Source organism: Xyrauchen texanus, chromosome 9, assembly GCF_025860055.1.
Source record: "Xyrauchen texanus isolate HMW12.3.18 chromosome 9, RBS_HiC_50CHRs, whole genome shotgun sequence".
Lineage (NCBI taxonomy): Eukaryota > Metazoa > Chordata > Actinopteri > Cypriniformes > Catostomidae > Xyrauchen > Xyrauchen texanus.
Genome location: NC_068284.1, coordinates 8,471,074 through 8,483,497, shown reverse-complemented (window position 1 = coordinate 8,483,497; position 12,424 = coordinate 8,471,074). Strand labels below are relative to the sequence as shown.

At 36.5% G+C, this 12,424-nt stretch overlaps 1 protein-coding gene across 1 annotated transcript; it reads right to left on the bottom strand.

Annotated features, from left to right (window-relative positions):
• Window positions 1-2,233: 2,233 nt before the first annotated feature.
• LOC127649018 (leucine-rich repeat-containing protein 52-like) lies at window positions 2,234-7,462 on the bottom strand. The gene is made up of 2 exons (XM_052133900.1): window positions 6,823-7,462; window positions 2,234-2,520 (listed from the first exon to the last, which is right to left on the bottom strand). The coding sequence occupies exons 1-2, from the start codon at window positions 7,460-7,462 to the stop codon at window positions 2,234-2,236; spliced, it is 927 nt and encodes a 308-aa protein (XP_051989860.1).
• Between the last annotated feature and the right edge of the window lie 4,962 nt (window positions 7,463-12,424).

Below are 12,424 nucleotides of genomic sequence, written 5' to 3'. Positions count from 1 at the left end.
GATTTACCTCTAGTTCTAAAAAGTGCTAAATTAACAATGTATGCAGATGATATTATATTATATGCATCTGCACCAACATCTGCTGAATTGACTACCATTTGGAAGATGAGTTTGATATTCTAGGAAAGTGAATTTTAGAAAACAAACTGATGCTTAATACATCTAAAACTAAGAGTAAAGTATTTGGTTCAAATCATTCTTTAAGGTCTGAACCAGAGCTTAGACTATACATAAATAAAACACTTATTCAACAAGTAAAATAAACCAAGTTATTATCAAGTCATATTGTCTTGGTCAAAACACATTGACAATATGGTTAATAAAATGGGTAAGGTGTAAGTTGATGCAGAAAATATTTTACATCTGATATAATGAAAACAGTATTAGGTTTTCTTTTCACAGCTAGACAATTGCCAGATAAATGGGCTAGAAAGATTTAAGTAAACTCCAGCTAGTACACAACAAGGCGGCACGACTTACTCTTCAGTGTTCGTATCGCACTTATATTAACATCATGCATCTTTATCTTAATTGGTTGAGAGTGGAAGACCGGATGACTGAGGAAATGTTATTAGCAACATGAAATGTTTTACAGTTTAAAAGTCCATTGGATTGGTACAATCAATTAAAAGGCCATTTAGAGTGATATACATATGCTACTGGACAGGCAACAGAAGGGAGATTTCCACTCCCTAAAGCACAAACTAATTTCTTTAAATGTACATTAGTATATAGAGCAATTCAAATCTGGAATTCTTTACCATTCTCATTAATTAAAATAACACAGAGATTACATATTAAAAGGCAGGTAAAGGCACACCTTGGATTATATTATTTATAGGAGGTTATGTATAGAAGTTAGCTGTATTTGCATTTTGCATTTACAGACAGTTGTAATGTTGAATATATGTTAAGTGTGTTGTTTTTGGACCATAATGTGTTATGAGAGCATTTTTAATGTTTTTGCGTATGTGTTAATACGTAATGTGTGTTTTTAAGTGTTATGTGGACCACAGGAAGACTAGCAGTGCTCTTGGGCATAGCTATTGGGGATCCAAATAAATAAACTTAGTTGGTGGAGGTGCGGCAGGCCTAGAGCCAAGTAGGAACATCTGACTGTATGAAGCAATAATCATCAACTTTAAATCAATCATTTTATATTTTTCCATTGGTTTTTAGTCAATTATGTCACCCACAATGCTTCATGAGATTGTAGTACATTCTTTCATGAAAGCCGTTAAGTACACTGTCTTGTAACTTTTATCTTTTTATGTATTTTTCAACTTTGTTTGCTTCAAATCAAAGTTTGTTTTGGTTTGATTCAACTTGGAGCTGGTTGGTTTGATTTCATGGCTTTAAACTCTTTAATGAAGGATTTTATGAAATCCCCAGGGGGAAACAAATGAATGGGAAAAATACTTCAGGAACCAAGATGGATAAAAAAGTGGGCGGACACTGTTGCACTTTTTATTGGCCAAAACAATACATTCTGAACATTTGAAATCAAAAGAAAATGTGAGAGGTGCTTGTCTGTGCAGATTACGTTCTCAAGATTCTAGGGTGTTCTGGCTGGTTCTGTGTTGGTTATGCGGTTGCAAAGGCATTCTGAGAGGTTGTGTGAAAATTGCTATGCAGTTGGTAAGGTGTTGCGAGGTGGGAGCCCGTTCCCAATTCTCTGACATTATGACAATATGGCTTGGATGCATTGATATTTGGTTGCTTGGGTATTCTGGGAGGTGTTCTAAGAGATTAATTCTTGGCCCAAGTCAAAAGAGCCCACCTCGAAGTGATGATATTCTGGTCCCTGGTTAGATTACTTCTGAAATGTAATCCAGTACTGATTACAAATTACATGATTTAAAATCCAATCAGTAACAATCTTTTAGATTATACCTTTAGGTAATCTAATCTGATACCTTTTTTGTATACTATTGGATAACACGCTGCAGATTTCAAAGAAAATCTAATCAGTAATAATAAATGTATCAAGTAATTAACACTCCTTTCGCTAAACAATAGTTACAAATATATACAAATATAGAAATATTTCAAAACCGCTGTGTGCATTTTAAGAGTAATTTTCAAACAGAGACTGTCCATATCAGCTGGTTCTTTTGAACAGTGTCCAGGACATTGTATCAATCTTGATTCTTTTCTTTTTTTTTGTCTTCTTATCATGTGCTTCTGTCACCCTGTTAAGATGAGTATCACCTTACTTCCTGTCACAATTTACTTAACCCCTGTGTCCTCTTTTCCCACTTTTAATATCCTCTTCTGTCGCATCAATGTTTGGTCTGTTCTTCCTCCATTTCGCACAGCGTTGGCAAAGCACTATCACCATACCGGCTGTCCATGCCATTATGATTCCCACGGCAAAGATGACAAAACCAATGGCCACAAAGAACAGGTAATCTTGATGACCCAAGCCTGGATGGCACTGTCTTCTCAGCCAGAGGCCCAACTCAGACAGACGCTGCCCCCGCAGGTAAGGAGGTCCCTCACATACCGTCTGGCCCTCTTCTAGCCCCATGAAACACAAGATAAATATGTGTTTAAAGATGGCCGCCAGAAAGGCTTGTTTTGCTGGTATACTGTATATTTAGAAATGTGCATACAGTTATGTCTTACAACAAAGATTATAACTATAAAACATTCATCTTTGCATACTATTTAGGCAGTATATACTACAGTATGCAGTAAGCAGTATGCTAGTACTCCATTCCAAACATACCCAGTACATTTCCAGTGCTATACTCAGAGTAAATGTTATAAAACTCTTGCATTAAGGTTAGCTTCTTGAGTAGTTATGGAAATTAGCATTACTGATTTAGTGGTGTAAATTAAAGCAGTGCCCTTTGGCATTCTTACCATACATAGATATTATATTACCTAACACACTGCCACACTAAATAATTTAAAGCGTTAATGCCCTATATGCCCGACTGAGTCATTTAGTCTTTGTGTTCATGCTTCTGTAAGGAGACACGTCTACTACACTCTCATTTTAACTAGCGTCTTTTTGGGTCAAAGTATTCTCTAAACAGATTGTGATTCAGAGAAGGCATTTCATTATGGATTTATGATCATTAATATTAGTTTTTTATGATCAGTAATTCACACTAGTGAATAATAAGGCAAAAAAGAAACTTCATATGGTCATATTATCATTAAATGACTGTAATCCGTCAAATTTAGAGTTTATCTGTAATCTGATATGTACAAACATTGCTCACTTTTGCTCAAAAGACTAATTAAAAAGATTTACATTTTGTATTTATTGAAGGTTTAATGGAAACAAAGCAATACATTGCAATGCCAGTGAAATTCAATGGCAATACACAGGACTGAGAGGAAGATATTTCCCCTTTCTGACTGCAGTGAATGTTACAGTGGGGGTTTTGGTCCAAATAAGACCCTAAAAGCCTGTGAAAGGTAAAAAATAGGACAGCACATATGGGACTAGTGCAAATTAGCAGAGGGGGATTTTGTTGCCATTTGATCTTGCATTGTAGTGTGAACAGTTGAATGTTCTTTTGTAGAGCAAAATAATTGGCTGCACTTGGGGGAATACATCTGGGCCAATTAAAAGCTGTAAATAATGGAAATTAACACTGTATTATTCCTCAGACTTTGTTTCGTGTGTTTGTGTGACTTTGTATAGTGAGGGGCCCACAACAACCTAAATATAACTTGACTCTATGAGCATTCCATAAAAATGAACTCAGTTACAACCTGTCTATATATATTATGTGAGTATGTACTATACAGTACTTAGCCTATATTTAGTACAGTACAGTACATGCATCTATCTATCTATCTATCTTTGATTTTTGTTCCTTGAACTGTTTCTAGTCCCTGGTAGTAACCAGGTGATTACATCACATTTGTATTAATATTTTAATACAAATTAGCCTCTCCATCCCATCCCAATATGTTTCCTTTATTTCTAAAAAGGTCAAAATACTATTTAGACCTTTTTAGGTTTCAGTCTTTTCAAATATTCTAATGACAAGAAAGCCAAGAAGACTGTATCTTTGCTTAATACATTTGACATATTAACTATTTCATGTATCACTTATTTATTTTATTTGTATTTATTCTATTTATGTATAATTTGGTTTGATAGGATTACTGTAATTTTAACAGAAATGGAAAGTGTCCAAAAGGGGGTAACATTTTATATTAACATATGTAACACTTTCAAAATAAGGAACCATTTGTTATCATTAGTTAATTCCTTAGGTATCATGAACTAACAATGAACAATATATTTTTTACAGCATTTATTAATCTTGGTTAATTTTATGAAAACACAATTGCAAAAATAATTTTAAAACTTTTAAAAATCCCCAAAAAATTACTTTCATCTCGTCCGTCCTTTTCTTTTTAAAAAAATATTTAAAATTCAATTTGAGGTTTCAGTGAGGCACTTACAATGGAAGTGAATGAGGCCAATTTTTGGAGGTTTAAAGGCAGAAATCTGAAGCTTATCATTTTATAAAAGCACTCATTCATTCTTAAAGGTATTAGCGTTAACGGCTTTATGTCGTCATAGCAACAAAGTTGTAAAATTGGCTATAACTTTATGCAGAAAGGGTTAGTGAGTGATTTTATTATTCTAAAATCATGTTAACATGTAATGTTTATGTCTTGTTGCTATACTTTTTAAACAGTGAATATTTTGATGTTTATGCATTGGCCCCTTTCACTTCCATTGTATACCGATGAACCAAAACATTATGACCATTCACAGGTGAAGCAAATAACGTTGATTGTTTCCTAACAAGGTCACGTGCAAAGGTCTAGATAGATTAGATGGAAAGCGAACAATCAGTTCTCGTAGTCAATGTGTTGAATGCAGGAGAAATGGGCAGGAGTTAAGACCTGAGCAACTTTGACTAGGGCCAAATTGTTATGGTCAGACGACTGGGACAGAGCATCTCTGAAACGGCAAGGCTTGTGGGGTGCTCCCGGTCAGCAGTGATGAGTAGCTACACAAAGCTCATCAATGTGCGAGGACAACGAAGGCTATCCCATCTGGTCTGAACCGACAGAAGGTCTACTGTGGCACAAGTCACAGAAAAAGTTATGAAGGTTACGGAAGGAATGTGTACAGAACAGTGCATCGCACCCTGATGTGTATGGGGCTGTGTAGCTGCAGACCAGTCAGAGTGCCCATGATGACTCCTGTCCACTGTCGAAAGTGCTTACATTGGGCACATGAGCATTGGGACTGGAGCAGTGGAAGAAGGTCGCCTAGTCCAATGAGTCCCATTTTCTTCTACATCACATGGATGGCCTGGAACGTGTGCACCATTTACCTCGGGAAGTGATGACACCAGGATGCACTGTGTGAAGACGATAAGTCAGTGTAGGGAGTGTGATGCTCTGGGCAGTGTTCTGATGGGAAGCCCTGGGTCCGGCCATTCATGTGGACGTCAATTTGATGTGCCACCTACCTAAACATTGCTGCAGACCAGGTACACCCCTTCATGGCAATGGTATTCCCTGATGGCAGTGGCCTCATTCAGCAGGATAATGCATCCTGCCACACTGCACACATTGTTCGGTAATGGTTTGAGGAACATGGTGAAGAGTTCAAGGTGTTGCCCTGGCCTCCAAATTCCCAAGATCTCAATCCGATTGAGCATCTGTGGGATGTGCTGGACCAACAAGTCCAATCTATGATGGCTCCACCTCACAACTTACAAGACTTGAAGGATCTGCTGCTAATGTCTTAGTGCCAGATACCACAGGACAACTTCAGAGGTCTTGTAGAGTCCATGCCTTAGTGGATCAGTGCTGTTTTGACAACAAGCGGAGGACCAACAACATACCCATATAGCACACGTACCTCACCTAGACGTCTATTTGATGTGTGTGTTTACATCTGGAAGATGTATTTTTTAGGTTGTTTGCTCATCTGCAATACATTGAAAAGATGTTTCCTCTCGGATCTCAATAAGACATTCGATGAAGAATGTTTGTAAATCTGATCTTTTAGAGGTGTTTAGCAGATTTTCTTTAGATTGTGATGCTTTCCAGATTAAAAGATCTTAAACACACATCTTGGAGATGTACGTGCAATCTGGGTATAGACCAATCCAACATCACAATTTATGTAACATACGGATGTGGTGGCAGAAATCGTAATTTTATCAATTTTTATCAAATCATCAATTTTATCGGATTCAATTGTTGAAAAATTATTTCGAGGGCTCTCTTAGACAGCTGTGGCTTCCAGCCATCAACAGAGCTGACTGGACTGAGGAGATCATTTCAACTATCTGCTTTGAGGCAAACATATAAAGCGAACATTATTACAGATATGTTATTAACTCATGTCATTATAATAATTGTATAACTAAGAATATTTTTGTATTTGTGATGGTTTTGTGTCGTATTTTCGTTACATCGTCTAATCTTTAAAATCTAAAACAACAGTCTATCGGCTTTGTGCCAACACGTAGGCCTACTGCGCATGCGCTGCAATTTTGTAAACAATAGGATTGGTCTATTAAGCAGATGGTCATAATGTTTTGGCTCATCCGTGTAAGTGCCTCATTGTAAGATTTTTGCTTTTCTTTTTTTTTAAGAAAAGGAGGGACGAGTCGAAATCATTTTTGTGGTAATCAACATAATGCCTCAAATGCTGTAGTCTGAGCTTAAGTTATATAATAATTATTATTATTGTTTATTTCTTATTAAACAAATGTTTCCGTTTTTTTCACAGCTATAAAGTGTTTTATTATAAAATATAAACAATGTAAAAATAAATAAATATTAATTTAAAAAATATTTAAGTAGCCTACAAACTACTACCTTGAAATTTAAAGTTGTGATTATGCATCCAGACACAGAGCTCCTCCGAGTCGCAGGCGCACAGCCAAGGGTTCCCGCTCAGCCCGAGAGACCTGAGCTCGGCCAATGCCACGAGTGAACTCACATTGAGCCTCGTCAGATTATTTCTGCTGATGTCCAGCACCTGAAGGGCACTCGACTGAGAGAAAGCCTGCGGGTGAAAGTCTGTCAGCGTCGGGTTATCCGTCAGTCTCAACATCACCAGACTCTCCAGTGCTCTGAACGTCTGCTCCTCTATCTTACAGAGAGAGTTGAATGACAGGTCCAGGTATGCCAGTTTTCTCAGGTTCCCGAACGTGGATTCCGATATGTGAGTGAGTGAGTTATTGCTGCAGTCCAGGAACATGAGGTCGGACAGGTAATTGAGCTCGAGCGCAGGTAAGTCAGAGATGCGGTTGTTGGACAGGATGAGTTGACGCGTGGTCAGCGGAAGTCCTGATGGAAATCTGCGGAGATCTTGTTCAGCGCACTGGACAACATGCTGGTCATCACACACGCAGCGGTCTGGACAGCCTGAAGGGATCGAGGACGCCACTGTCACCAAAAACATCAGCAATATGTGTTTGAGTTGCGATAGGCGTGATATAACTGCGAGCTTCATGAAGTCTTCAGAGGTTATGGACGCGCCGACAACCTCCACAGAAAAAACAAGACCGGTGTGTGTGTGTGTGTGTGTGTGTGTGTGTGTATGTGTGTGTGTGTGTGTGTGTGTGTGTGTGTGTGTGTGTGTGTAGCGCTCCAGTTCTGCGCCTCTTGCTCGTGCAATATATAACTTAATATTAATAAAAAAAATCACTGTAGGCTAATACAGTATACATGGGTGAATTGTCCAAGATGATGAAAAGGAAATATTGCATGTGCCAATTTCAGTAGACATGTTATCTTTGTACACTCCAAAAAACGTTGGGTTATTTATTTTACCCAATAGCTGGGTTAAACATATTGGGTCGTTCTGGGATATTCCTAACGTTTATTGGGTTGTTTCTATAATAACGCGCCCAGTTGGGTTAAAATTGGTCTCGCGAGGACATTTTAAATTTCAACGGTCGACCAGTGCCACTGCCAACAGAAGATACAGAGGTAAGTTAATAATATCACGTTATAAGAACGCTTTTCGTTTTCTTTATCAACATAGCTGATTAATTAAATAATTTCCCCTTCATTTTGTCTCTGCTGTATTGCTGCTCACTTGTCTATCGACATAACACTTGCTATAAAATCTGCCTATTTTAAACTGTGGCGTAGAAACTATTAATTGGGATGCTCCCCCTCACTTTCCGTGTTCGTCTCGACAATTTTTTTTATTTTATTTTTTTTAAATAATACATAATATGTCATATATTTGGCCTCGGCTTTAAGACTCATTATCCGGTGTTGTTTTATAGTGTGGGTAACATTAAAATACTTCAAAGCTGAAATATGAAACATTTTATCTGGAAAGTTATATCTGCAATAGGCAACCTTTTTCACATGGAGTGCCATGTCAAAAAGCGAAAAGAAACAAATGAAACGTAGGCTGTCATCCGCGCAGTCTGCCCGAAGCAAAGTGCTGCTGGCTCCTGACGTGTGTGAATGGATTGCACGCGCAGAGCAAGTCTCATCACACTTTAATAGTGTTTAGCTTCCCATTCAGCTGATGAAAACACGCTGCGTAATAATGAGGAAGGATTTACATCAAGATGTAGATTGGAATGCAGGTGTGAAATTTAGATAAATATAGTCCACTCCTCTCGCCGTTGCTGGCGTGCCACTTATTACCCCTCCACCTGCCAATGCTGGTACGTGTGCATAGGTCGCCGACCCCTGTATTACACAATAGCCAGCATCTACATGACATTGGGTGATAGCCTAATCAGAAGCCACTTTTCAGATAGTTCTGTGCCCCTGAATTCACGACGGTTATTACCTTATACACATCGTGACATTTATCACTTTTATTGTAACTTTTTAATGCCAAAAAGCATTAATAGCAAATTTTGATGGTGTTCTTTTACCATTGCAGGAAGTTGCTTGGCTCGTTTTGTGATTGCCTCGTTAATGAATCTCATTGCTTGAAATTGAAAGTACAAGTTGTTAATTCACTTTATTATATGAATAATATTTTTAAATAGGATGTGATGGATTCATATGTGAGGGAAACACTTCAGAAGTGGAACCTTGAAACATTAATAAAAAAATAAAAAAAGCCATGTCACAGCCACATCAGAGTCAGCTCCATGCGATGTCACAGCCGAACCGCAGCCTGCTCAATGCCATGTCACAGCCAAGCTTCAGTCTGCTCCACACCATGTCACAGCCGAACCCCAGACTGCTCCATGCCATGTCACAAGCAAACCTCTGCTCCACGGTCCAGGCCCGCCTCCGCTACGACTCCACCTTGGCTCCGCCCCTTGAGCCTTTGTTTTGCTTAAGTCAAGATTTAGTCAAGTCATGTTTTGTTTGTGTCAAGTCTAGTTTAGTCATGTTCATATTTATGTTTAATGTTTCTAGTTACATTTACATTTATGCATTTGACAGACACTTTTATCCAAAGCGACTTACAGTGCACTTATTACAGGGACAATCCCCCCGGAGCAACCTGGAGTTAAGTGCCTTGCTCAAGGACACAATGGTGGTGGCTGTGGGGATCGAACCAGCAACCTTCTGATTAACAGTTATGTCCTTTAGACCACTACGCCACCACCACTCACCACTTGAAACATTAATAAAAAATAAAAAAATGCCACATCACAGCCACATCAGAGTCAGCTCCATGCCAGGGGAGTTAGGGTTTTTGAGCTCACTTTTGTTTAATAAACTGCACTTGTGTTCATCCCTCCATCGTCTTCATCCTTGCCAGCAACGTTACACCATTGCCTAATTATTTATTACTTATTTATTTGTGGTGGTTCTTGTAAACTGAAACATGATTTTAAGTAACTTAATGATAAAAAGGAAGTAAATTGACAACACAATTGCAACCATTTACCACTATTAATGTTTGCAACGTTTAATTTAATGGAAATAAAGCATTTTCAAGATATTTGTAACTTGTGCATTATAATTTATTTACACAGCAATAATAATAATAATAATAATAATGTCAACAATAATAATAGTACCAATAATACTAGGATGGTTAAAGCAACATTTTGGCCCCCCCAAAAAATAAAACTCAACAAATAAATTATTTTATAACCCAATTTATTGGGTAAAACTTTCTACCCAATGCATTGTGTTAAAATAACCCAACAATGGTTGGGTCATTTTTAACCCAACTGATTTTAGTGAGTATTCATATTTGTTCCAAAGTTATGACTTAAATTGGCTTAAAATGTCAAATTGTTAAAAAACTGTTAAATTAACTGATAAGAAGAAACATGACTATTTGCATAAAATATAATGAAATGTGATGGGTCATGAAGGGACTTATAGTTTTAACAACAGTTACCATAAAGTAGGCTACATGGTTAAACACGTTTATTGTCATGCCTCCTCTGAAACTATATGCATCTATACACAGATTTTTTTTTTTTTTTGGTTTGTTTGTTTTGGCCCAATTCAGAAGATCTGATTTTAATTGGGTTCCTACAGACACAGAGAAGAGGGAAAATTTAAAAAGAGAAAGAATAATAGCAGCAAGATTATAATAAAAAGTAGTGAAATAAATACTACAAATTTAGTGGCAGTAAAAAGCAGCAAAGAAACAAAGCAAGACCAAAAAATTACTAAACCTAAAAATAAAAAACAAAGAAAATAATGAGTACATGACTGATTATTCAACAGATGTGTGTGTATAAGTTTATGTTTGAATGTATGCAAAGAAGACAATGATCTTCTGGACAGAGGAACAGAATTCCAGATTACAGTGAAATGAAAAAATATATATTTACCATAATTAATCTTAAAACTTGGTTTTCATTTGTTAGTTATACTTACAAGAGTATATATTGACAATATAAGTACAAATTTTAGGAGAAAGTAGTCCATTTTGAATTTGATAATATAAGTTAATTCCAAATAAATTGCAGTAATTTTCCAAATTGAGTGAATTCTAGTTTTTTAAAGCCAAATCAATGATGGGTGCAAATAATATTTTATGAGCTTTATTATAAATGTGTATACTGGGATAGAGCATCTTGGGTAGTAAGAGACCAGATAGGTAAACAGTAATAAATAGATGACAATATAATTTAATTAAAGTATAAATGAGCTACAGTTTGAGAAAGATAAGGATGTATACAAAACATTTTTTATTAATTGTTTCACTAGTTCATTTAAATGGGGTTTGTATGTTAGGTGTGTATCAAGAGTAATACCAAGGTATTTAATAATGTTGTGCAATAGTAAGTGGTTGATTGGCTATAGTTGTCACGAATTAGGACAAGGGCAGACAAAGGAGACAAGGTTGAGGATCCAAACGCAGTCACTTTATTAAATAAACAAACCCAAAGGAAAACCCACAATGGGGAAAGAAACATAAACAGGGAACTCGGGAAGGGAACACAGAGCAGGCTTACAGACATACAAACATTCACTAACAAACAACGATCGACCGTGACTGAACAAATAGGCAGGGTATAAATACAAGAAAGGACCGATGAACAAACAGAACTCAAAATAACATAAGGTGATGAACAGAAACCAATGGGAAACTAACGAGGACAGGTGAAAACAATGAACAATGAACACGAGGGCTAACAAGACTGTGGAGTTACAGACGGGTCAAAAGTGAAGACTATGGAGTAACAAAGGTGACACAAATGGAAAACAGGGGAAACAGTAAAACAAGACAAGGTCATACGTTACAATAGTAATGGGATTTTGAACTGAAATATGTTTACGAGATGAGACGATTTAAATATGTATGCAAATATTCATGTCTTAATTCAGAGTGGTTGTTAATTGTACCAAGTTTTATTTGATGTAAAGATGACAGGGTCATCAGAATATAAGATACAGTTTGAATTTGTACAAGCTTAAGGTAAATCATTTATATATAAAGAAAAAGAAGTGGCCCGAGTATCGAGCCTTGTGGAACTCCAAATGTACAAGGGATACTCTTACTCTTACAAGGGAGAGATTGTTAACATTCTGCTCACAAGTGATATTTACCTAGATGTTTCATCTCAAGCATCCTCTTCACTAACACTTTTGTCGACTTGTTAAACAAGTACACTAACTTATGAAAAAAACTCATTTTATTACAATTACAAAATTGTTTGGTGTGGAAATGACGCCATTTGAGGCAGTCATCATTTTTGAAAGATTGATAGGCTAACAATCATATTAACACTATAAATATCGAAATGGTTTATGTTTATTTCACTCTTTGTTTATATTATCTATTATATTATCATAGTTTTTAATACATAATAAGTTTTATTTTTATAATGGATTTTCATAGTATTATATTGAAAGTCTGGGACTATGACAAGGCTAAAACAGTAAAATCTTTATAAAATGTATTTGAAAAGTACAAATAATACATTATAATACATGGTGAAACAGTTTCAGTTGTAATATGAACTTTATAACAAACAAAACAAAAAAAAAGTTGTGAGTTTAAATAAAAATCAACCCC

Excerpts from the sequence above, each read along its gene's own strand:
- LOC127649018 (XM_052133900.1), bottom strand. The coding sequence starts at position 7,462 with ATGAAGCTCGCAGTTATATCACGCCTATCGCAACTCAAACACATATTG. Across the intron at positions 2,521-6,822 it reads TCACAACTTTAAATTTCAAG|AAGAGGGCCAGACGGTATGT; the intron begins GTAGTAGTTTGT and ends TCATGGGGCTAG.